General features: G+C 45.8%; 1 protein-coding gene across 2 annotated transcripts in view; it reads right to left on the bottom strand.

Moving 5' to 3' along the window:
* Positions 1–2,380: 2,380 nt before the first annotated feature.
* MITF (melanocyte inducing transcription factor) overlaps positions 2,381–24,593 on the bottom strand; it is a 207,993-nt gene continuing 185,780 nt past the window's right edge. The window contains exons 6-10 of one of the 2 annotated variants that reach the window (XM_087825115.1): positions 18,611–18,728; positions 16,737–16,811; positions 13,396–13,471; positions 10,287–10,434; positions 2,381–5,859 (exon numbers count right to left, since the gene is read on the bottom strand). In XM_087825115.1, the coding sequence (XP_087681241.1) occupies positions 5,458–5,859; positions 10,287–10,434; positions 13,396–13,471; positions 16,737–16,811; positions 18,611–18,728 (819 nt within the window). In that variant the 3' untranslated portion in view covers positions 2,381–5,457. The remainder of the gene's footprint in view (positions 5,860–10,286; positions 10,435–13,395; positions 13,472–16,736; positions 16,812–18,610; positions 18,729–24,593) is intronic. The other variant, XM_087825116.1, reaches the window with a different exon arrangement.

The following is a 24,593-nucleotide window of genomic DNA, read 5'->3' as shown; positions in this document are numbered from 1 at the left end:
TGGTTGCTGTCTTCGTGGACTGTGCTGTCTGAATAAATGTAAGGAATCCTGAGTGACAACTGAGCCCGTCTGGATATAACAGCTGGCTCCACAATTAGACGTATAAACTGTAAACTCTCCGAAGCCAGCCGCCCCTCCCGTGGGCAGCGCTGCCAGGCTGCGCGCATCGCGGCCGGTGGCGGGTCCGCGGGTCCGGGGCGGGCCGTGCGCCCCCGGCCGCTAGGTCTTGGGCGAGTCCGATTACTCGGGGCGAAGTTTTATAGGTAAAGAGCCCGGCAATTTCAGGGAATCAAAGGGCCCCGAACTGGCCTTGGGCTCGTGCCTCTTGGGGACACCGGGGGGGGGGCGACTTCATGCCCGGCCCCCGCCCCGCGCCCCGCTGCCCCGCTGCCCCCGCCCCGAGCGCGCCTTCCTCCCGCCGGCCCCGCCTTCGCCGCACACGCGGAGTGGGAGCGCGGTCAGCGCCCGGGCGGCCCCGTGGCCGGGCGGGGGCTCCCGCCTCCCCGGCCGGCGCGGGGCGCAGCGTGGGCGGCTCAGGGAGGGCGCGGGTCGCACCAACGGGCGTCTCTCCCACGCGAGGTCGCCCTTCTCTCCCCTTCGACTCTAAACGTCCATGGGAAAAACATCCTCACTCCTTGGGTGAGGATTTTTTAAAAAGTCCTTGAAAGTAAGTGTAATTGAAAATAAAAACCTGAAAAATATTTAAAATCAATAGGAAAGGGAACAGGTAAGACGCAGTCAAGACCCCACGTTTTAGACACATAGTGTGCGTGTATGTCACACAGGAATAAGAAGTCTCATTCTCCAGGGAAGAGAATGGAGATGTCGGGCTCAGAGAGGCATGTTTCTGGAAATAACAGAGCACAGTAATGCTCACAGCAGGATACAGGATTAACAGTCCGAAGGTCAGGCCGCTTGTGCGAAGATGCATGGAAAATGTGGTGCGTTGGGTTTACTACTAGCTCTCTCAAACATGCTAAGCCTGGGTCCTAGAGACAGCCAGGGCCTCTTCTTGGAGGCACCTGTGGCCTCTGGACCTCGATAGTTCTCACAAATATCAGCCCTATATCAAAATGCAGTCAGTATCCCAAATGTGCAGACACTGTTGATAAAGCGATTTCAGGTGGTCCAGAGAGAGTGATGTTCCGGTAATGAAGGTGATTATGACAATAATCTAAAACCAGCTGCCAAGGACTATGTGTTGCCAAGCAAAACTTCTAGAATATGTCTGAATGGTTTTCACAAGACCCCACATGGTAGCTAGGATTATCCCCAGCGAACAAAAAGGAAATGGGCGCACAGAGAAGCCAAGTGGCTTGCTCAAAATCACACAACTGGGAACGGGCAGAGAAGACTCAAACTCAGGAGTCCATGCTTATGCTCAGGTAATAATGCCACACACCTAAGTATGTGGCTTTGGGGGGGGGGGGGGTGTAAGGGGAAGCTAGTGATTAAGGATCTTTGTAGAATGTGAAATGAACGTTAATAGGCAAATGAGAGGTCAGAAATCTGGGTTACGGTCCTGTTGCTGACCTTTCAAGATAAACCCCTCCAACTTCCAACTCACCTGCTTTCAATGCTCCCTAGAAAATTCTCTTGTGCAGACAGAAAATTTATTACTTTTACACATTTTTAAGACATCACATAATCACATTTATGGGAAATATAAATAATTCAAATGACTCTGAAAAGAAAGGGCTCGATTATTGTATATTACAATTTAAGAAAAAAAATCAAATTTACGAAAAAACTGACAATCAGAAGCATTATAGGAAGTCTTTTGCTCATTTACTCCAGAGATTCAACCAGAATATTTTTTAAGAGGGCAGAAGTTTAAGGTCTAGCTAGGGAATAAAGACATGTTTTGTCTGACACTTCCCAAGTCAAACCCAGAAGTTGTCAAATGATCTTAAGTGCTGTATTTAAAAAAAGGCAGGAGCTGGCAACCTGAGTATACTAAGCTTTCACTATTATAAATTTGTATTAAAAACCCAGTATCTTTTTTTTTGTAAATATGCAAGGGTTCCTCTGATAATTTCCCTTTTGGAAAACCATTTCTCACTAAAACATTTAAAATAACATTCCTATATCTAAAATGAATTCTTGGCATTCGGGAATTTGAAATCTCCCTTGATTCAGAGGGGAAAAAAAAGCTGCACAATTATAGTTCATCTGAGTGCAAGTCGTAAAGTAATCAATGTTTAACCCAAAAAGTAATACCTTAGAATGGCATTTAAAACAAAAAAAGTACTCACTGGCATTTACAAGGTTTTTCATGTAATTTGTAATTCGTTAAATCGGAAGAGAGTGTGTACTACCATTTTTTGATAAGGCAACAATATTCAAAATCGGCATTAACTAAACACAACCGGCCAGCACATGTGAAAAACCCAATGCTTTAATGAAGCTGTCGGAACAGCAGTTCAGAGATGTCATTAGATACATTGACATTGATCCATCACATACAGCACTATGGACCATACAGAAGGTAGAAGGTATTGCTGCGTCCAACAGCAGATGACTACATTACAGTACCAGAGTCCGCAAGACAGTCACCAAGTGTCCCGAAGAGACAGTCACCAAGTGTCCGGAAGAGACAGTTATTTGTCTTTTTGTCTTTTTTTTTTTCAAGAAATAGGGTTTTTAAATACACTGTTATCAACGTCAACTTTTCCCAGTGCATTTTAAAAAATATGAATAAGTGCATTCCTTTGTGCTTTATTTTGTATCTTTTAACTTCCTATGTATTTTATTTGTTCTTATTGCTTTATGTTTTTAAAAACAACCAGAAAGAACTGTCATCCTGTGTATGACCAGGTTGGTTGTATGGTTTTTGGCAAAGTCAGAAGGTTTGGTATTTCCATTACCTTACCCAGAGGCAGGCGGACAAGTCTGGCATTTTAGTCACTCCAGACGGAGGCCCAACCCCAAGTCACAATTCTGCACCCAGTGACGGGGCGTGGTGTGGATCATTTTCTCATCACAAAAGGCAAGCCCAAACCACCGCCTCTTGGCTTAACTAGTCCCTAAAACAAATCCACACTCTATTTGGCAAAAAAGAAATAAATAAAGCCACCCCCAGTTGCAGCATTCTCCTGGGCTTGCTCACCTGCCACTCCCAGAAATTGTCTACGAAGGGGCTGGGGAAGCAGGCGCTGGTGAGCGCAGGAGCTGCGCGGCCCAGGGCGTGGCGGAGATGCCAGGCTCTCTCAGCAAAGCGCTCTGCACGCTCGCTCAGCCCTGGCCAGATCCCCTGGGCTTGGGTTAGTCAACCTTGCTCTATTTTTAAGAACCTCCAAATCAGCTAAAGAAAACTAGCATCATAGCATCATAATCTTCAACTTTTGCACACAGGTCCCCGCCCCCCCAGATACGAAGAGAAAACTGGACGAGGCTATGATTGTACCAGTGAGCACTATGGGACAACGGGCCGCTCATGCACGTCGGCGTCTCTATTCTAGAAGGGCTACCTGTACAATTAAGGGGCTGAAAGAATGGGAAGTAATTTTCCCTACCCCCTTAAGTAATAAAGCTATAAAGCGGATAGCATCATCAAATTTCCAAGGATTCTCACCGCGCAGCGCACGGGCACTAGGCAGCGAATTATTTTCACGTAAGCCATCCATTCGCACACTGGACAATCACTCCTCTCCGAACCCCCAACACCCACCACCAATTCATATTTGACATTTAAGCTCATTTTCATTTTTTAAAAAACCCTCCTGAATAAGGTTTCCTGATGAAAGAAGTTGGCACTCTGTCACTAAAATATATTTCATATTAAAAATATCTGGAGAAGTGGAAGCTCTTATATTGTCTACGTAGGCACCATGCTGCATGTTCCTCTCGACCTCAGACACCACCTGGAAGCTTTCTCCACAGTGCAGTTCAGTCAGTGCTGGTCCAGGAAAGACTGCTGCTCGACTAAGGCACTTCATTCCGAAGGGGTGCTGACGCCACTTGCTGTTCAACTGCAGGCTGCTGCTGAGAAACGCACTGAGCAGCCGGCCCCCGCCACGCGTCCCGTGCAACACCCGGCGGGCAGGGGCGGGACGCTGCGGGCATTGCATAGACTACGCGAGCAGGTGATGCTGGAACTAACTGTACAGCTCCGCTGCTTGGCAAACGCTGTCGGCAAGTACCAGGAATTTGCCAATACAGTATTTCTCTTTAAAAAAATTCAGCGAGTTTGCTGAAATAAACCTCAGTTTAAATGACCATAATGGGCGTATTAACGCTATGGTTTGGTTACCAGTCTCCAAGAATATTGCTATTTTTATATCACTAAAAATAAATATGTAAGTTTATTCTCCCTAGAAGGCCAGTTTTACCTATTAATCCTACCCCTTAAATGTGTGGAAGAACAGCTCTGAGTGAGACTGTAATATACAAAACATTCGCAAAGCTCTCTTTAAACATGGGACCTCACGTAAGTTTTCTTTCATGTGTACAAATAATGCAGAAAACCACCAGTGAGTTGTAAAAATACTGAAAACTTGCCTTTTTAAGATGCATATTCTTACAAATTAATACAAACATACTGAAAAGAGCGATGATAATAAAGAATCTGTACAACTCAAATGAATAGTAAAACATAATTTAAAAATAAAAACAGTAAAGCCAATTAGAAATGTGCCCAGTTTGTTTTTCGTATCAAAAGCAAAATCAAAGAAAAAAAGTAAAACATTCAGTGCTCCTCAATATTTTACTGAGAGGACATTAATTTTCATTTCAAAATAAAATATATCTTAAGAAAAATTAAATCACACTCATTGATGAGGAAAATTGTGAAGCAGAGAGTGAGACCAGACCTCGTGCTTCAGGGCCCTGGTCTGTCTCCCTGTGGTTGCAGTGGTAACATATCAGCTATTTCTCTCACCAGACAATCCTCATGAAAATGGTTGCATTTTTCTCTTTTGTGGAATATAGTATTTCTTTAAATAGTTTGCAGTATAAAGACTGATGCTGGAGGGTACTGGATCTTTAAGGCAGTACCGATGAACACATTTACAAAATGAAAAGGTTAGTGTGAGTTTTTTCTTTTCCTTCCTCTTTCTGTCTGTCTGTCTTGTTATTTATTTTTTGGCTGCTTTACATTCTTTCAATTAACCTTTACATTTAATTTCCAAGGAAGTCACATGCATAAAAATTTCCAACCTGTTTCCCCTGAAAAGAATGGACAGAAATTTCTCTGATGCAAAGTCCTCTTGCTCAGGAAGCTGACGTTGGGTGCGTTCGGTTCACAGATCCTGGGCGCTATTGTACAATACTCTGGAGGCATTTGTAGTTGCAAAATAGAATATACAAGTCCGTTCACAAAATTCTAAAAATAAAATATATCCTGGGCTATTGATAAAGCATGGAAAAAATTCATATTCAAGGAAAATTATCAAGAAAACCCCTTCAGGTCAATTATTAAATCTACTGATCAAGAAAGGCGCAGAGCAGGGAGGCCGGCTAGCAGGCGTGCTCGGGCTCCTCCATGCTCATGCTGCTCCTCCGGCTGCTGGCTTTGGAAGCTCCCGGGGACACTGACGAGAGGAGCGGGTCAGTCACGCCGGAAGGAGAGAGGGTATCGTCCATCAGGATGTCTTCCAGCTTAGAGCCCATTTTCGAGGGGGCGCTGTAGGCGTGGCTGCTCTCGGCCCCGGGCCCGAGGCTGCTGTTGAAGCTGATGGTGCCATCTGTGAGATCGAGGGTGGTTGTACAAGTTAGGTCTGGGTGATGCTGGAGGATGTCCTGGCTGCAGTTCTCCAGGGACGGTTCTTGCTTGATGATCCGAGTCACCAAATCTGCAGAGCAGAGGCCCGTGGATGGAATAAGGGAGAGTCCATGAGCTCGAGCCTGCATTTCAAGTTCCTGAAAGAAAAGTGAAAATCAGACACTGAAGCAGATGGAGCACAGAGGGTTTCAGGGCAGGAGATTACTGTGTGTGATATTATAATGATGGGTCCACGCCATCACTCATTTGTCTAAGCTCACAGATGTCCAACCCCACGAGGGGACCTAATGGAAGTGAAGGGGCTTGCGATGTTGATGACGTATTGATGCAGGTTCACCAATAACAACAATGCACAACCTTGGCTGGGGATGTGGATTATGGGGAGGCTGTGTGTGGGGGGGAACTCTGCACCTTCTGCTCAATTTTGCTGTAAACCTGAAATTGTTGCAAAAAATAAAGTATTTAAAAAAGTCAAACACTTAGAGAGAAAACAATCAATATTAAAATATTTGGCTCTTTTAAATGAATAAATGCCGTGCTGTTTAGAGTAGTGTGAACACCACTGGCAGTCAGTGAAATGCTTCTCGGGGGCAGTGGGCTTATTCGGCATTAAATACAGAGACTGTCTCTCACACACACTCATGTTCACAATGAGGACAAGCTAAAACGTATCAAAATAAAACTTCAAAATGTAAGCTGACCAAAGGAAAATATTCAGTAAATAATATTGTTCCGTGGCCCCTAAACTGTACACCCAGGTATCAGCGGTGCTGCAAGGAAACCAGCAGGGAAACAGTGAGACTGCTGGGCGGAGTCCAGGGGCTGCACTGCGCTCCGGGCTCTCTCGCCTCCGCCTGGCGGGCGGGGCTGGGGCTGCTCCAGGGGCATGCGCACTGTGCGCACAGAGGCGCTGTGCAGGGGAACCCGAGGCGGCCTCCGGTCCAGCAGGCGGGCACACGCGTCCCAGCAGTGAGAAATGTGGCCATTTAAAAATAATATACAAATGCTGTTTTTCTTCATTTACACATCTGAGTTTTCAAATGCCTACTAAATTGTTAGGACCCAGCAGAAATGGCAGGTATTTCGGCCGGTGCATGGTCAGTGGGAAAGGAGGGCAGCACGAACTGAGAAAGTCCGGCAGTAACGGCAAACCTCAGGAAGGTTCCACACAGGGATCTGAAGTTGGGAAGCATCACTTAGGCCATCTCACCAGGAGAAATGGAACAGTTTTTAATCCCAGAGAAGAGTTCTTATCTGAATAATACCCTCCTCCTACACTTTCTTCACATTTCCTGTGTTGAAACCCTAACCGGCAGGATCCCAGAATGTGGCTTTATTTGGAAACAGTGTCTTTAGAGAGGTAATTAAGTTAAGATGAGGTCGTTAGGATGGGCTCTGACCCAACCTGCAACAGCCCTGGCGGCCTGTCAGGAAGAGGAGGCCAGGCCGCAGGTGCGCCGAGGGAACACCTCCTGGAGACGCGGAGAAGCGGCATTTGCCAGCCCAGCAGAGCGGTTTCAGGAGCCAGCCCTGCGACACCGGGTGGAGGATTTCCAGCCTTCCGAGAACTGAGAAATCACTGGCTGCTGTCTGCACTGCCCCGTCCATCTGTGCTGTTTGTTGGGGCGGCCTGAGCTGCCTAACTGAACCCTGTGTCAGAGACTCCAGGACCTCATTTCAACATGTCCTCGCAGCAAGGGCTTTCCCTCTTCCTTCCTGAGTACCCCTGGACCCTCCCAAATGAACCCCAGAGACCCCAACAGTGAGCATCCTACTTCCCCATGCCAGTGCCTCCTTTCTGTTTGTGATATAACAACAGGATATAAAGTTGAAGCCATCACTGGGGCCCATCAGAGAGGGAGAGCTGCTCTCCAGCACTATATGCCTCAACCTTGGCCCACAAGCTAAAGATCTATGTTCTGCAGGAATCACGTTTAGTCTGTGTTAAAGGCTGTTTGACCTGCAAGGTCTCTGGGTGCAATACAAGTAAGAGACAGTGCCTGAGATGCCACTGAAGACTCTACATGTTCCTTCACACAACCTCTGGAAACACAAGGCTCTCAGCATCACTGCAAAGCCCTGGGTTGTGTGATGAAATGGTAGCTCCAATGATGCTCAGGCCTCATGAGCCTTCTCTGGTGAAAACTTTTGCATGCGTCACTTAGAATGAAAATGAAAGGAAGCCCTCAGGTCCAAGCTGAGAGCATCTGCTCTCGTAAATCCACACCAACGTGCTGGTAAGAATAGCACCCACACAAATAGTTTGTCTTTTCAAAAAGAGGAATAAAGTTGGATGAAGAGAGGCAAACATCTTAGTCTATCTACTGTTATTTAATTAACATTTATCAGCTGACTAAAGCATTACTCAGATTTCTAAACAATGCGAAGCATCTCGTCTAGAGAGCTTGGCTCAGGATGCAGCAGAGCGGTCCTGATCGGTCATGTTCCTGTAACATGAAAAGTTCCAGGGGCTGCCTCCCACTGTCACTGAAGGAAACCTAAGACACGGTCACCGCGGACTTTCCAGTTCACATTACAGTATTTGTATTTCACACAAATAGACATATTTGCAACTTTAAAATCTAGCCTCTCTTTTAAAACAATTATTCTATTTTAATATTTGAGGAAATAACACATTCGTACAAGCTGCTTCTATAAACTGGTATACTAAGTTCCACAGATCAAAGACCGATGGTTATAGACCAGAGAACGGGGCATGGAACAAACAGTAAAAGCCAAATGAAAAGAAGGGGGGAAGGAGAATTTTAAGTGACAGCTGACCTCTCCTTCCCACTGAGGTTCTAAAATATGCCCCCCAGAGGACAGCTGTCTTCGCCTCCCTGCCCCGGGGCTGAGGATCCCTGCACTGAGTGAGAGCTGTGACATCCAGAAGTATCCACTGTGGTGTGGGCATTGAAAAGATAGAGACCACTGTTGTCAATGAACTACTCAGCTAAATCTGGTCTGTGTCTGGGATTCACACACTGAGGGAAACAAGCTGGCCCCTGAGGTGTCAGGCTTCGCATGGCCACTCCATAGTAGCTGCCTTGGAAACCTGAAACGTAGCCACTGCTTCACGCAAAATCTGGCAAGAGTTGGGTTCAGCTACTCAAGACGGCCTAGTGCCAGTCATTCTTCCTGGTGGGCAGTGTTCATAGTCAGCCAGCAAATTAAAAATACTCGTAAACTCCGGTCATTAGCAGCCTCAGTGTTTCTTTCTTTTTCCAAGACAGTTTCAGAGGAAGCTGTGTCTTCACTCTCAGCAGCAGAAGTAGAGCGCCTGAGAGAAGTACCGGGGCTGATACTAAAGAGGGACCCCATGCTACACTGGTACACACACTCCCTAAATGAAATGACAATGAATCCTACACATTAGTAAAATTAGTATTTCTCCTGCTAAGAATATATAGTGTAAGTTAAAGACACACATGGTATAATTTCACTCTCTGTCCTATTTCTTAAATTTATATCTTAATGATAAAATCCTCTGGGTGTCCCCAAGTTCCCCATCAACATGAGCTTTGACCACAGACTCCATCCTCCCCATACTAAGGCATTTTTGTTTTAACTACAGTCAGTTCTCATTACTTGCATTCGTCACTGCTGCAATCTGAATGTATATGCCCCAAATTCACATGCTGAAACTTAATTCTCCAACATGATGGCATTTGGAGATTGAGCTTTGGGAGGGGCTCAGGTAATGAGAGTGGAGCCCTCATGGAAGGGATTAGTGCCCTTATTAAAAATACCCCCAGGAACACCCTGCCCCCCCCCCCCCCCAAGTAGGATGCAGCAAGCAGAAGGCTGTCTCTGAACCAAGAAGCAAGCCGTCATCACCCTCTGAATCATCTGGCGCCTTACTCTTAGATGTCACAGCCTGTGGAACTGTGAGCCATAAGTGTCTGCTGTGTGCGCCACCAGTCTGTGGATGCTTTGTCATAGCAGCACAAACGGACAAAGCCAGTGGGAATGCAGAATAGCACGCCGAGCCGTCCCTCAGGGGAGACACAGGGTCAGGGTCCCGCGAGCCTCTGGCACGGTTTCTCACAGAGCCTATTTCCTGTGTTGCTGTTTATCTGATATACGACGTTGATTCGTTAACACTGAACTCAGCCAACAGCACTGCAGCTTAGGTCTGAACTGACCTTAACTCCACAAGACACATCCCAGCCTTCGGAGCTCAGGAGCACTGGCCAACACTTCAGCACGATGCTTAGAGGCCCTGTAAACAGCAAATCACCCCCAACCACTAAACTGTAAAAGCCACGGCACTAACGGACTGCACAGGACACTGTCGCAGGAGAAGCTGGGAGGAGAAGGCAGAGCCTTGCCGTGTCCCCCGTGTGGAAAATGAGTCTCAGGCCACTCAAGTCTGTGGCTCTACACGTCTGAGAATGACCACAAAAGTGCCACAAATGTTGACTTGGGCTACAAATAAATTTCTACGCGTAGACAAATTCAAATAGGGAATCCACAAATAATGAGGATCCCGTAAGGCAACTCCCCGATGGCTCGCTGTAGCCTCCTGCGCCCACCGAGGCGGGGCCCTGCCAGCCCGCGGTACCTGGATCCTGAGCAGCAGGTGCCGGTTCGCGTGCTCCAGCTTCTTCTGCCGCGTCTCCAGCTCCTTGGCGCGCTGCTGCTCCCGCTGCAGCTTTCGGATGTAGTCCACAGACGCCTTCAAAATGGTGCCCTTGTTCCAGCGCATGTCCCTGAGAGAAAGCAGGAGACAGGCTCCCTGTGACTTGAAGCTCAACGAGAGTGCAACAGAGCAGTTTCTAAGCTGTGGTAACCAGTGGACAACAGCTCTCACCCACCGGCCACCACCTCCCACTCGCCATCTCACTCAACCCAGAGGGAGGGTGCCGCACAGAGCCGGCCCTGGGCACAGAGCTCCTAACGGCGGGGTTGGGGCCGAAATTTAGGTCAGTTGACTGCAAAGTCAATATTCTTAACATTGCATTAAATAGTTATAGCTTTCTAGGGCTATACGGATTAACTCAGAGAATAAGCTGTGGTAATAAAAAACTCCATGATATCTCACTACTTATGTGAGGCATAAAAGTGGCACCCCTAAGTTTTATCGTGAGTTTTCATAGACAGGTTATCTAACTTCTCTCTATTTCTTCATCTACAAAATGTTGATATTATATTCGTGGGAGGAGCCTCATAGGTATGTTATTAGAATCCAAGGAGGCACTTTATATATAAAAATGCTGTGAGAAGCTTCGACTGCAGTTTCAATAACGGAGAAAACACTGTGTCAGGGCTCGATATAACAATTATATCATATGCCTATCTTTATATAGCATTTACTATGTGCCAGGTGCTTTCTCAAGAACTTTACAGCTCATTTAATAGGTAGATACTAATATTATCCCCATTTGACAGGCTTAGGAAGGTCACATGATTTGCCCGGGTCACACAGCTGGGAAAGGGCAGGACCAGGAGGCCTGACTGCCTGTTTCAGGCTCCACTCTCGAAACCCCCACGCCAGGCTTCATCTTAGTCTTCCTCAGAGCAACCAGGCTAGGCAGGAGTGTTCTGACCGTCCCCCTTTTAACAGGTGAGAAGCAAGAAGCACCAGGGCTCGAGCATCTTCCCCAGGGGTAGACAGGTAGCCTGCCTGTGTTGGCTTCAAACCCAGGCAGCCTGTGGTCGCCACTGCTCCGGTTTTGATCACTACAGCTCCTCTAATGTGCTCATATATGAGACAATTAAAAACGCCATTTAGAGCACTCCAGAAAAATAATTAAGAATGAAATTATAATTACACAAGTAACATTTCTATAGCACTTTAAATTAATCTGAGCCCTTTTATAGACAATATTCATGATGATAATGACAATGATAGTGATGAAAACAAAAACAATTTAAGGTATGAAAAACCTCCTAAGCCATAATCTATAGCTGCTCAAAGCAGGTCAGAATATCAGAATATCAGGTGGGCGGAGTGAATGGAGGGCGATTAACACAAGCCTCCAAGTAACTGAGCCCTCGGGCGGGTTAGACAAAGAACAAAACAGCAGTTTTCCCAGGAGAGGCAGAGCTGCAGCTCTCTGAGAATTCCTGGGGGTTGATCCCTGGGGTCTGAGCACCAAAGATGGCAGAGGTGTCCTGAGGTTGAGTCAACTTGCTAACATTCAGGGCTAAGATCAAAGACACAGAACTTTAGCAGCCAGAGAAACAACTGTAACGAAGATGCCTGAACAAGGCCAGCAAGGTGGAAGCCAGTTACTGAGACCTGCACACAGCACTCAGCTTTTAAGAAGTGACCACTTCCTTTATCTGGGGCTCTGCTTCCTTCTGAGACCCTCCAATTAATTTTGCTTCTGGGCTTAAAAGAAGGGCTTTTAAACCTCAGCTGGGGTCTCCTCAGCCACCCACCTGAGTCTGCGCCAGGAACCTGGTGCAGGGAACCCCGTAACAGATCACAGTCCATTTTATCTTAAAACAACAACTACAATTAAAGATCATTCCAACTCAGACCGTCAACAGAAGTAATGGGATACAATGGAAAAAAGATATGCAGATGAAGGCTTTCATTCCAGCCCCATAATTTCACATTTTGGTAAAGAGATTCACATTCCAGTTTTAAAAGAGTATGCTAAAAAGTGAGAGCTGATAATGAACAGGAAAATGGGAATTCGATTTCCACAGTCATGCAAGACTGACCGCAGGAAATGAAGGTCACAGCCCCTTGGTGGGATGAACTCCTGCCGCAGAACTGAGAACGTGAGTGCTCTGCGTTTCAAAATGGCTCTCCTTGGTGCACCTGGGCAGTAAAGGGTGCAGGGTGGAAACTGCCTGAGCACCCACCTTACGACAGGCAACGGTTTTATTTTATTTTGTCACAAATACCCTGACAATCATCCGAATAGCAAACTCAATAAGCCTTGCATGGGTAATGCTTGATTTCATCTCCACATTTTATTAGGTAGCTAAAAGGTCATATTCGCAGGCTAATTTCATTGAATGCCTGTGGGAGCCACTAAACTGTGCACATCCTCCAGCCCTTACTTCAATGGGCCGATGTCTAATAGGTAAAAATTGTGTGTCTGCTGTCCTATTTGCTGATGTTGCCAGCAGGAAAGGATCTTTACAACCGTTCTCTCCAAAAGCGGCAGAAGGGAAGAAAGACGGAGAGCTGAGATCCCCTTGACCTATGCTCAGAACAGGAAGAAAAATTACTGTTTTTTTCTAGAAAGGAAAATATACAAAGAACACAAACATTTTAAGACAATTGAGCAGAACTGCTAAACTTGGAGTCTGCAATGGCAGAGTTCAGTGCCTACAGACACTGTTGGAGTTGAAGCCCAGTGGGCATGTTCTTGCTTTAGCAGGTACTGAAATCACTGTCCTGTAGGAACTGCTAAAATGATTTTGTTTAGCAGCTCAGTGTTTATTTGCCCAAGATTCTGATTTCAAAAAGCCACCTCCTCACACCCAGAGCTGCCTCACGTCCAGTCACCATTTGCATAATCTGGTGCACTGCTCTCAGCATCTTAGTTTGATGAGACAGACAGAAGCAAGGTGCACGGAGTACTTAGGATGAAACCAAGGAAGGGCGACTTCTTTACACTGGGTTTTATAACGGTACCGTTTTTGCAACATATGAAGAAACATTAAGGTACAAAAATATACGATGCAGATGAACATGCACTTGTACTCACGGGTCATTGGACTTGGGAATCAGAGTGCCCAGCTCTTTAATGCGGTCATTTATGTTAAATCTTCTTCTTCGTTCGACTGCAAGGAGAGAGAGAGGACTATTAGTAACAGGGTCACGTCTGCATGAACGAACCTCATTAAAGACATCCATGTGTTAACTTCACTGCGCAGGACCATGGAGCCTGGAACCTGCATTTCCGTCTTTACCATAGTTTTAGTACTGAGGCTAAAATACTTTTTAAAACGAGCTACCTTTTATCATTAACAAAGCCCTGAGATAGGATCCTGTGACAACCCTGAAATTGGAGTTACTATCCTCAGTCACAAAGAAGAAAACTGCCTTGGAGACATTAGGGACAGGAGAGGCCACCAGCAGGGAGTGGGGACTGGGATCAGCCAGAGCTCCACGCTGACCCTGCAGACCAGGGAGCAAACTCTCTGCAAAAAGCCTCACAGCAGATTTCTGGCTCTGCTGGTTAAGGGGCAAAAATTGAGGCTATTATGTAGGTACTCACACAGTAGGAGATAAAACAGATTCCTACAATTTATTTATTGACCAAAGTCAAAATGTCATACTATTGACCAGGTAGAATTTGTTTGCAGTGCGAGTTTACTAATGAGAAGCCCTGGGTGCCAGTGCGCTTTGTACATAATGAGACGCTATGTACAACGTGCACCACGCTGCCTTGTGACTCAGCAGGATATTGTAAACCCCGGCTGAGCCAGGTGAGGCCAACCTACCCCATTCCTCTTAAGGGACACTGGGAATCCCTATATGGAGGCATCCTAATTTACTTAAAAGTTCTGTACTGATGGATATTTAGACTGTTTCCAAGTTCTCCCTCTTTTTCAATGTATAAGAAATATTTTTGCCCGTCCGGGTGTGGCTCAGCGGTTGAGCATCGACTAGGATCCAGGCGATCGGGGTTCGATTCCCAGTCAGGGCACAAGCCCGGGTTGCGGGCTCGATCAATGACTCTCTCATCATTGATGTTTCTATCTCTCTCTCTCCCTCTTCTTTCCTCTCTCTGAGATCAATAAAGATATATTTTAAAAAGAAATATTTTTGCCAGGGCTCACATGTACATTTTATGCCTATCATAACACTTACTCTATGTTGAAAATACCACCTTAAGGTATTGGTTGTTCATCTGTTCTGTCTGCCCCTGACTCAAATGGCAGCTCACAGGGGTGGGAAAGCTGTGTGTAGAGAGTACCTCACACATAACGGGGGCTCAATCAGCAGTTAGAGTAGAGAAATGGATGCATTCTTTTGCACATCTTGGCAAGTGTTCTTACACGATAAAATGTCCAGGCAAGGAAGCCCTATGCCAACAGCAACCTAACCTTGAGTATTAATTTCTCATGGTTAGATGAGATTTTAGGATTGTTTTGTAGCCCCCAGAATTTGTGCTAACCATGTTTGCTCTTTACTGACAACCATGAACTTGAGAGATTAGGTGCCTTAGTAAAGGTGAATATTGTTCTTGACAAGGTTTGGATAATACCCAATTACCTTATTTATAAGGTATTTTAAAAGGAGAAATATCTAAAAGTAAAATTACTTGGAAGCTAGAGGACACCTTAGAAATATTAATTCAAAACTTTTGGTTAAGAGATGAGGAAAGCTTCTATGACTGGGGTGGGAACTGAGAAGGGCAATTTCCACTTTAAAAAACTGCCCCTCTGGGACCAGCAACTCCATTTCTCAGTCCCTGATCCAGAGAAACACCACCCCCTGCGCATGTGCCCGAGGATCCTTATGTCTTTAATTCAATTTAGCTTTAATCCCAGCTCTAGAAATCATCTCTCTCTCAACCCCTCAGCGACCCAGCCTTCCCCCAGATAATCAGCAACCCCGAGGCAGCAGCAGACAGGAGCCCAGATCTGACCAATGGTCACTGGTCTGGGCTGCTGGCAGGATGGAGACAACATCTTGACCTAGGTTACGTTTCAGCCCCTGAACCCTAAGGTGGAACCACCCCTGGCTACTTTCCCATGAGACCAGACAGAGAGGCTCCGGAAAAGCCCTCAGGATGACTGCCCTTCCCTCATATCCACCCTCAGCTCCCAGTACAGCTCGAAGCCCTAACCCACAGCGCCTGGTGATTTTGTCTTAAAGAATCTGTAGCGTACAGGCCACAGCGCCAGGGAGTCTGGGCTCTGAGCATGAGTCGCCTGCTCTCCTGGGTGGCACCTTCATGATAAAACAGCCTAGCTTCCTCCCTACAGCCCTCAGGACTTAGGGTTTGGGTCCACCAGCACCGGGGATGGGCTCTTTCATAACAAACACAAAGAGGCACCCCCGGATGTTCACTGTGGCATTGTTTATAATGGGGAAACACTGGGAACCCGTAGCAGGAGGCGGCTACACTGGAACACTTATGCAACAGTTTTTAAAGTAGCTAGATCTAGATTATTAACAGCAAAGGGTCTTCAGGATATGCTGTTGAGTGGAACAAGCAGCAACAAATGTAGACAACATGCCACTTGTGTTACATCACACACAGCGATGCCGTCACTCTGTGCGCAGGTGGCGTGTTCTCAGGTTCACGGAAAGGGGCTGGAAAGACCAACAGCACATTGAAAAAAGGAAAGATTTTCCCAATGATCAGAGGAGAACTCTGACCTTATTCCATCATTTTTATAAGGACAGAGTATTTATATGTAACTTATATTCTTTAAAATCAATTTAGGAGAGAGAGGACAGGAGGTCACAAAATGAGAAACTGACACACACCCCATTTCCTGCCTCCAAGCCCAATCCTTTGTTTTTTACCAAACAGCCTCTTTTACTTGTTTGTAAAACAAAAATCTTAAGTTTTTATAGGAACAGCTTAAATATTTGATCAAGAGTAAATTAAACACATAAAAATAATTTAAAATGTTAAATATTATTTTTAAGGCACAGGAAAAGTCAGGAATTTGGAAGGCTGCTCACACACTGCCTGACCACCCCCCAGGCGTTTCACATTTTTCTTTCAAATCTCAGTGGGGGAGGTGATCCCAAGATCCTGTATGTTAATAGTTCCCGTGTGAGGAACACTTATAATTGGGTAACTGGGGGTCAAGTCTCTCTCTCTCCCTCTCACACACACACACACAACCAGCACTATAAACAAGGAAAACAGTCTTCACAATCTGAGCTAAAAAACCCAATTTGACCTGAGATAAAATATGGGGGAAATATATACCTTGGTTTCTCTGAAAAAACAATTTTCTTCCATAAAATGTACCTTTAACTCCACAGAAATCAATTTCCCTCTAAAATTTTTGGAAGAATTTTGATAGAGGGCGAACATCAACTCCACTGTCCAGTGTCACAAACACGAAGCCGACTTACTCAGGTTGTGGTTGTCCTTCTTCTGCCTCTCTTTGGCCAGCGCCCTCACCTCAGACTCTGTGGGGAAAACACACGCTGTGCACGTGAACGGAGAATGAGAAGCTGGAGCTGTTTGAGGCGCACGGTAGCAAACTACAAACGTCGCGTTTCTAACGGAAAGGAAGCCGCTCTGACCGGACTCTAAATACTAGGGTTTTTTAAATTATGACTTTTAAAAAGTCTGCACGTTTCAACAGCGATATACATCAAACAAATGCAAAAACTGGCTTCCACAAAATGGTGAAGGAGCAGGCACGGGCACGCCCGACGCGGAGCGGGCGGGCGCGGGCGGGCGGGCGGGCGGGCGCGGGCAGCTAGGAGCTACCAGTCCCGCACCAGGAGCCAGGCTTCCTTCCGGCAACAGGACGTCCAGGTCTTTCCGCGGCGCCTCCAACACCCTGGCGAGGAAACCTCCCGCTCGGAGGCAGGGGTGCGCGTGGGCGCTCGCTAGGTGTCCAGCTGCGCACACTTAGGTGGTAATTCGGAAGCTGGATCAGCTCGGCTGGGAGGTCATCCCGGGCATTCCCTGGGTTCTCACGTGGAAGAGGGGCGGGCAGCTTTTACTTCGCACCCTGCACTCAGTATCTTAATTTTTTTGTCTCCTTTGTGTTTTGCTTCCAGCTTACCAGCCCGACCCCATGGTTCTCTGCCTTGTCCTGCTTGGATGAGCCACTTTCTATGGTGTAGGTGACTCTAGAAGTATATTGTCCATTATATCTGCTTTTTAAAAATTTAATAAGTTTGTGCTCCCTTCACCCACTTGTCCCACTCCCCACCCCCGCCTGTTTTCTTTTGTTTTTGAAGAAACAACCATACACGTAATTCAAACTCCACTCTGCACTCGAGTAGTGAGAATTTAATCCTGTCGCTCTAGCAACATTGTGCCATATTTAACCCAGATCTCACTTAGCGATATTCTCCGACACTTCTCGGTATTTTTCTTTCCTGTAGGGTACCTATGAGTTTGTTGGCTTTTGATGGTTTCTAATGTATTAATTAATTGGTTATCTTTTTTAACCCAAATTAGTGATTTTTAAAAAAGTTTCTTTCTCCTGCCACAATTTTCTGAAGTATTTTTTAAAGACACCCTTGAATAGGACAGAAATTTTCTGCGCCTAGTCTACAGTCCATATTCTCAGTCTGTTCACCCGAATCGACAGGATGCCAGGGCAGAAGAACAACGGGGGCTGAGGGGAGGACCCTGAGGTGCCGCAGGACTGCACACCAGGTCTAAGGGTTCCTCACAGCCACAGCCGGTGCCCTCCCCAAAGCCTTAAGCAGAACAGGTAATTGCACACTTGCCTCAATAACAGACAGTACCCAATGCTCCATTTTATAATTTATTTTCACTCTGTGTAATAAATCTTTTGTACTTGATATGGCAAAAATAATAGCAGGCACCTGAAGATGTAAGAAATATATGCTTCCCCATCCCAACTGCAGGCTTGAGTGTCTGTTGTAGGAAATTCAGACCAGGATGCTCAGATGCCTCCCGGGGCTTAGGAAGTGGGTCGGCACCAGGCTGGGCAGAAGCATTTTACAAAAGCAAGTGCTGCCTGCGGCCCCAGCCCCGAGAGGCAGCAGGCGCAGCACGATGGCTGCCGCAGAGCGAGGGGGCCACGGGCCAAGGCGGCCCACACTCCCCGCACCTCAAGAAACACTGGACCCCAGGACTTCCAAGTGTAAGTCCTCCATCTTAAAATACTGCTCAATGTTCCAACTGTGCAAAGATTTTAAACAGTATGTCTGTGAGCTGGCAACAGTCTGGAGGTCACTGCTGATTACTTTACTGATGAGAAAATTCCTAGTAAGCGGCCCATTTGCTAGGTGTTTACCTGTGAGCTCCCTTTTGATGTTGGGGAGGTTGGCTGGGCAGGAGTTGCTGACGGTGAGGCCAGGGGGAGGCAGTCCTTGATTTCCATAAAGGTCAATCAGGTTTCCCGAGACAGGTAGCTGGAGAGAGAAAAGCAATGGCGGAAATAAGTTGTTGAACAATTCCTAAGCTATTCAGCTAAAACCCATATCCTATATCAGACTTTATTTAAAAGAAATAGTTTGATGTAAAAAGTCATTTTTTAAAATCAGAAAACATGAGATGTCTGCCCTTCATTCCCTCACAGCTGTGAGTCCCCTTAGCTAGCTCCGCTCTCAGGAGGAAAGGACACAGACTCACACCCGTAGCGGCAGGACCCAGCGGCAGGGCTGCCCTGCGCAGGACAGCAGGTGCCGTGGGGACTCTCCGCTCCGTGTCTGCAGTGAGGCCTGCGGCCCTGCAAATGCTGCCACTGCTGCAAAACAGCATGACCTGATCACCAATCGGGTTTCCACCAGAGCAACTTCCTCCCTCCCTTTCCCCCCCTTTTCCTAGTCACTCTTTCTTTTAGGAGGAAAAGCAGTGCAACATATTTTCTTATTGTAAAAGATGGTTTCCTATTGCCAATGAAAAGCTATTTTCCTTGAAACTGAAATCTTCCACAGAGCCACCAGAGGGAGCTCACTGCCTTTAATAAAAGAATAAAAATTCATACTTAAAGGAGTGTTTCGCTTTCTCAAGATAGCTTAAAAGCAGTTTTCTCTAGCTCTGAATTGAATATTCTAAAGTAGTAAAATTATTTTCTCCCACATTGACTTCCTTGGCTGCATATGCATTTTCCTGTGACTAGTTCATGGTAGGCCGATGGGCCCATTTCTGTTTCGCTTTCCACGCCCTGAACTAAAACTCTAAGCGTTAAGCACAGGGGTAGTCAGTGAGCTGACCGCTTCTCCACAGAAACTGCCTGTTTGACCCATTCATTCCTGTAACCACTGTCACCGTCACCGGTAGGACTTCACATCCTGTGGCCCCGCCCCTCCTCGACATCACACCTGAGCTGTAATTCAGACGGCCTTAGACGGGACTGGAAGGCTCAGTGGCCGAGAGGCAGCGAGTGGGACTGTGCTGCATGTTTTCCCATCCTCTCCCACAGCCCCTGACATACAGATGAAGATCTCGCACAAAATACAGTCAAATGCGCCTCCCTCATGGGCAGCCATCAGCCATCTATGCCTTCTATGGCTTCTAAATAAATACTCTGTGAACTAAACTTCGAGCACAGGGTAAGATGCTCTCCGATGGGCTAACGTGGCCCGAGCTCTGCTATGACTGGGTGGGGTCATGGGGTACACACCCACCAGCAGAGCACAGCTCCCTCTTTTCTGCTACCTGCTGCTCCTTTCTGAAGGCAGGACTAATATTATATTAAACATACAGAAAATGTAATGCCTGTATCCCACCACACAGATGCATATAAACAATGTGACCATTTAAGAGGCCCCTGGGCCACATTCTAGGCCCTCTAGCTAAGAAACTGATAGAAAGGTGACTCTGATGATTAGCTGTCACTTCACAAAGTTGCTTTATTTGAAATAGGTCACCTTCGTAGGGCCAACCTCGCCTTGTGTGTGCTCAGTTTTATTCTTGTCCAGCTTAACAGAGTGGAATGAAAGGTGCTCAAATATCTCAATACTGGAGAGTCAGAGTTGAAGTCACAAAGCTGCTATGACATTGCACGACCGTCTAGATTACAGACTTGTCCCCTTGCTTCCTGAAGTTTCGGACTTGGGGAGAACACGGGGTTCTAATAAAGCAAGAATGTGACTCCAAAATGCAACAGATCAAGCTAAAGATCAGTCCCACAGCTCTAGAAATATAAGTTACATGCATTGTTTTCAAATGTAATGTGTAAGCAAAACATGGAACTGTTATGATTTGTTAGAGGAAACAGGCTGGCTTTAAAAATCCTGTCCCTAGTGCATCTCACTGGAGAAACATCTAACTCTCAGCTGCTCCATGACAAGGACATACATTCCAACCATTTTCTAAAGGAAGGTGACCCGTGAGCGCACACTTAAATGCAGAATCACAGAGACAGACAAAGGGTGAAAGAATCAAAAACTGGGGACAAGAAGAGACAGACACCAGAGGTGTGGGGTAGAAAACAGGACAAGAGAGCCACACATAGGAAGAGAGGACAAGAAGCGGAAAGACAAATGGACAGACAGGCAGGTGGGGGAGACAGAGGGTAGACTGGGGAAGACCCAGTGAGAAGGGGCCAGGAGGCTGTGACGGCACAAACTGACAGAGCTCACCCAGAAGGGAGAGGACCTGCAATCTCTACAGCCAGAGGCCTCATCTTACCCATCGAGGTCAGACATCATTACTTCCAGTCAAAAAAGCAGCTCACAGCCCTTCATCTGTTCTCTAAATGTCCCCTTCAGCTGCTTTTCCAGTACTTTCGATTAGGAGCCAGCAGCATAAAGCTTATCAGAATGTTTTCTGGGGAAAGCTGGATCTTATGGGGGCTACTCTGGGCCAGGCACAGACCAGACAGGCTCTTGTGTATGTTATCTTACTGATTTTACAGGGAGAAAAGCCATGGTTCTAGTTGTCAGAATGGAGGTTTCTGGTAGAAGGCTCATGCCCCGCATTCAGAGCAGTATTGGGGTAGGGCAGTCTCAACTGGCTGATGTTAATTAGTAACTGCAGTTTTCAATAATTTCCAACTGGACCCGAACAATTCAAAACCCAGTTTCTCACTAGCCAAGTATATGGTGAAATTTACAAATTAATAATGTGGCGCTTTTACAGCCTGGGCTTAGGAGTCAGAGATCCAGTGTCACACCTGTGTCTATCCCTGACGGCTGGGTGACACGAACCTCAGGTGCGTTGTTCCCTTTGAAAAACAGCAGTGACATCACTCAGCTCACAGCTTTTCTAAGAATTAAATGAGATAAAGTAGGTGAAACAGTGCCTCCTATTGAAGCGATCAGAAAGCTGCTGTTTAGTAATACTGTAATTTTCCAGAAGGTACTGTATTCCCAGGCTAGTTTAGACAGCCAAAATAATTTCCACTTTGATCCACAAAACGCTCGCCTAGTTAATCACCAACAATCCACCAACCATTACACAGACTTTGCAAGACTGCAGTGCACAACTAAACACAGTGCACATCATCTAAACACAGTGCACAACTAAACACAGTGCACATCATCTAAACACAGTGCACATCATCTAAACACAGTGCACATCATCTAAACACAGTGCACATCATCTAAACACAGTGCACATCATCTAACACAGTGCACATCATCTAAACACAGTGCACATCATCTAACACAGTGCACACCATCTAAACACAGTGCACACCATCTAAACACAGTGCACACCATCTAAACACAGTGCACACCATCTAAACACAGTGCACACCATCTAAACACAGTGCACACCATCTAACACAGTGCACACCATCTAAACACAGTGCACACCATCTAAACACAGTGCACACCATCTAAACACAGTGCACACCATCTAAACACAGTGCACACCATCTAAACACAGTGCACATCATCTAAACACAGTGCACATCATCTAACACAGTGCACATCATCTAAACACAGTGCACACCATCTAAACACAGTGCACACCATCTAAACACAGTGCACACCATCTAAACACAGTGCACACCATCTAAACACAGTGCACATCATCTAACACAGTGCACATCATCTAACACAGTGCACATCATCTAAACACAGTGCACACCATTTAAACATAGTGCACAACTAAACACAGTGCACATCATCTAAACACAGTGCACAACTAAACACAGTGCACACCATCTAAACACAGTGCACACCATCTAAACACAGTGCACACCATCTAAACACAGTGCACAACTAAACACAGTGCACATCATCTAAACACAGTGCACATCATCTAAACACAGTGCACATCATCTAACACAGTGCACATCATCTAACCACAGTGCACATCATCTAAACACAGTGCACATCATCTAACACAGTGCACATCATCTAAACACAGTGCACATCATCTAACACAGTGCACATCATCTAACACAGTGCACATCATCTAAACACAGTGCACACCATTTAAACATAGTGCACAACTAAACACAGTGCACATCATCTAAACACAGTGCACAACTAAACACAGTGCACACCATCTAAACACAGTGCACACCATCTAAACACAGTGCACACCATCTAAACACAGTGCACAACTAAACACAGTGCACATCATCTAAACACAGTGCACATCATCTAAACACAGTGCACATCATCTAACACAGTGCACATCATCTAACCACAGTGCACATCATCTAAACACAGTGCACATCATCTAACACAGTGCACATCATCTAAACACAGTGCACATCATCTAACCACAGTGCACATCATCTAAACACAGTGCACATCATCTAAACACAGTGCACATCATCTAAACACAGTGCACATCATCTAACACAGTGTACAACTAAACACAGTGCACACCATCTAAACACAGTGCACACCATCTAAACACAGTGCACAACTAAACACAGTGCACATCATCTAAACACAGTGCACACCATCTAAACACAGTGCACACCATCTAAACACAGTGCACACCATCTAAACATAGTGCACAACTAAACACAGTGCACATCATCTAAACACAGTGCACAACTAAACACAGTGCACATCATCTAAACACAGTGCACATCATCTAAACACAGTGCACATCATCTAACACAGTGCACATCATCTAACACAGTGCACATCATCTAAACACAGTGCACACCATTTAAACATAGTGCACAACTAAACACAGTGCACATCATCTAAACACAGTGCACAACTAAACACATTGCACATCATCTAAACACAGTGCACATCATCTAAACACAGTGCACACCATCTAAACACAGTGCACACCATCTAAACACAGTGCACAACTAAACACAGTGCACATCATCTAAACACAGTGCACATCATCTAAACACAGTGCACAACTAAACACATTGCACATCATCTAAACACAGTGCACATCATCTAAACACAGTGCACAACTAAACACAGTGCACATCACCTAAACACAGTGCACAACTAAACATAGTGCACATCTCAACACAGGACTCAGGTCTGCAGGGCTGGTACTCACTCATATCCTGAATCAGTGTTTCTCCCTCCAGGGGACATGTGTCAGTGTTGCTGCTAAACGTTGTACAGTGCACAGGACAGGCCCTCAGCACAGAATTATCCATCTCAAATGTCAACAGTGCCAATGCCAAGAGATCCTGCCCTAAATGGTGGTGTATGTACTTTGTATTAATGGCTGTAATTCATTGAGACTATCAACAGGAAGGCTGATTAAAATAGTATGGCTTTCTAATTAAAAATTAGTCTCCTAGCCATGCATATTTAAGAAAGGATTCTGTGGTTCCTCTTCTGGATTAGAAAAACTCCCTCATAAACACTGTTAACATCAAAATTAGGTCAAAATAGCACCTTTAAAGCTAAGAAAGAAGATGCATCTTCTGTTGACAGGAAGCTGTGTCCTTGCTGGGTTTTTATCCAGCACATGACCCCAGTGGACAAGACCTAGCTTCCAGAAGACCATGGACAGAAGAAAGCCATGGTCAAACAGGAGAAGGACTCAGTGGGGTGTGACCCAAACTTGGTCTGGATCGAGTTGTCCAATATTCTGATCCACCAAAAATGATTACTTTTCCAAGTAAATGATCATTGTAAAATATTTTCCCTCTGGATAGTCCCTTCTCTGAGTATCAATTGGGCACTGTTAGCACAAGCAAATTGGGACTTTTATTCTTTGTTTCTGATGCCACAAGAGGCCCTTGTGCTCTCAGAAGAGTTATTTCTAGACCCCAATTCCCTAAGGACAGTTTCCTCTCTAAGTGTTCCTTCCATTTTTTTTAAAAAGATAACTTGAAACAAAGATTTCAAAGGATCAAATAAAAGGGGAAAATGCGTAACATG

The sequence above is a fragment of the Miniopterus natalensis genome, chromosome 15 (assembly GCF_054644295.1).
Source record: "Miniopterus natalensis isolate mMinNat1 chromosome 15, mMinNat1.hap1, whole genome shotgun sequence".
In the NCBI taxonomy this organism is placed as follows: domain Eukaryota; kingdom Metazoa; phylum Chordata; class Mammalia; order Chiroptera; family Miniopteridae; genus Miniopterus; species Miniopterus natalensis.
Note: the sequence above shows the minus strand (reverse complement) of the source record. Positions and strands in the feature narration are given on the sequence as shown.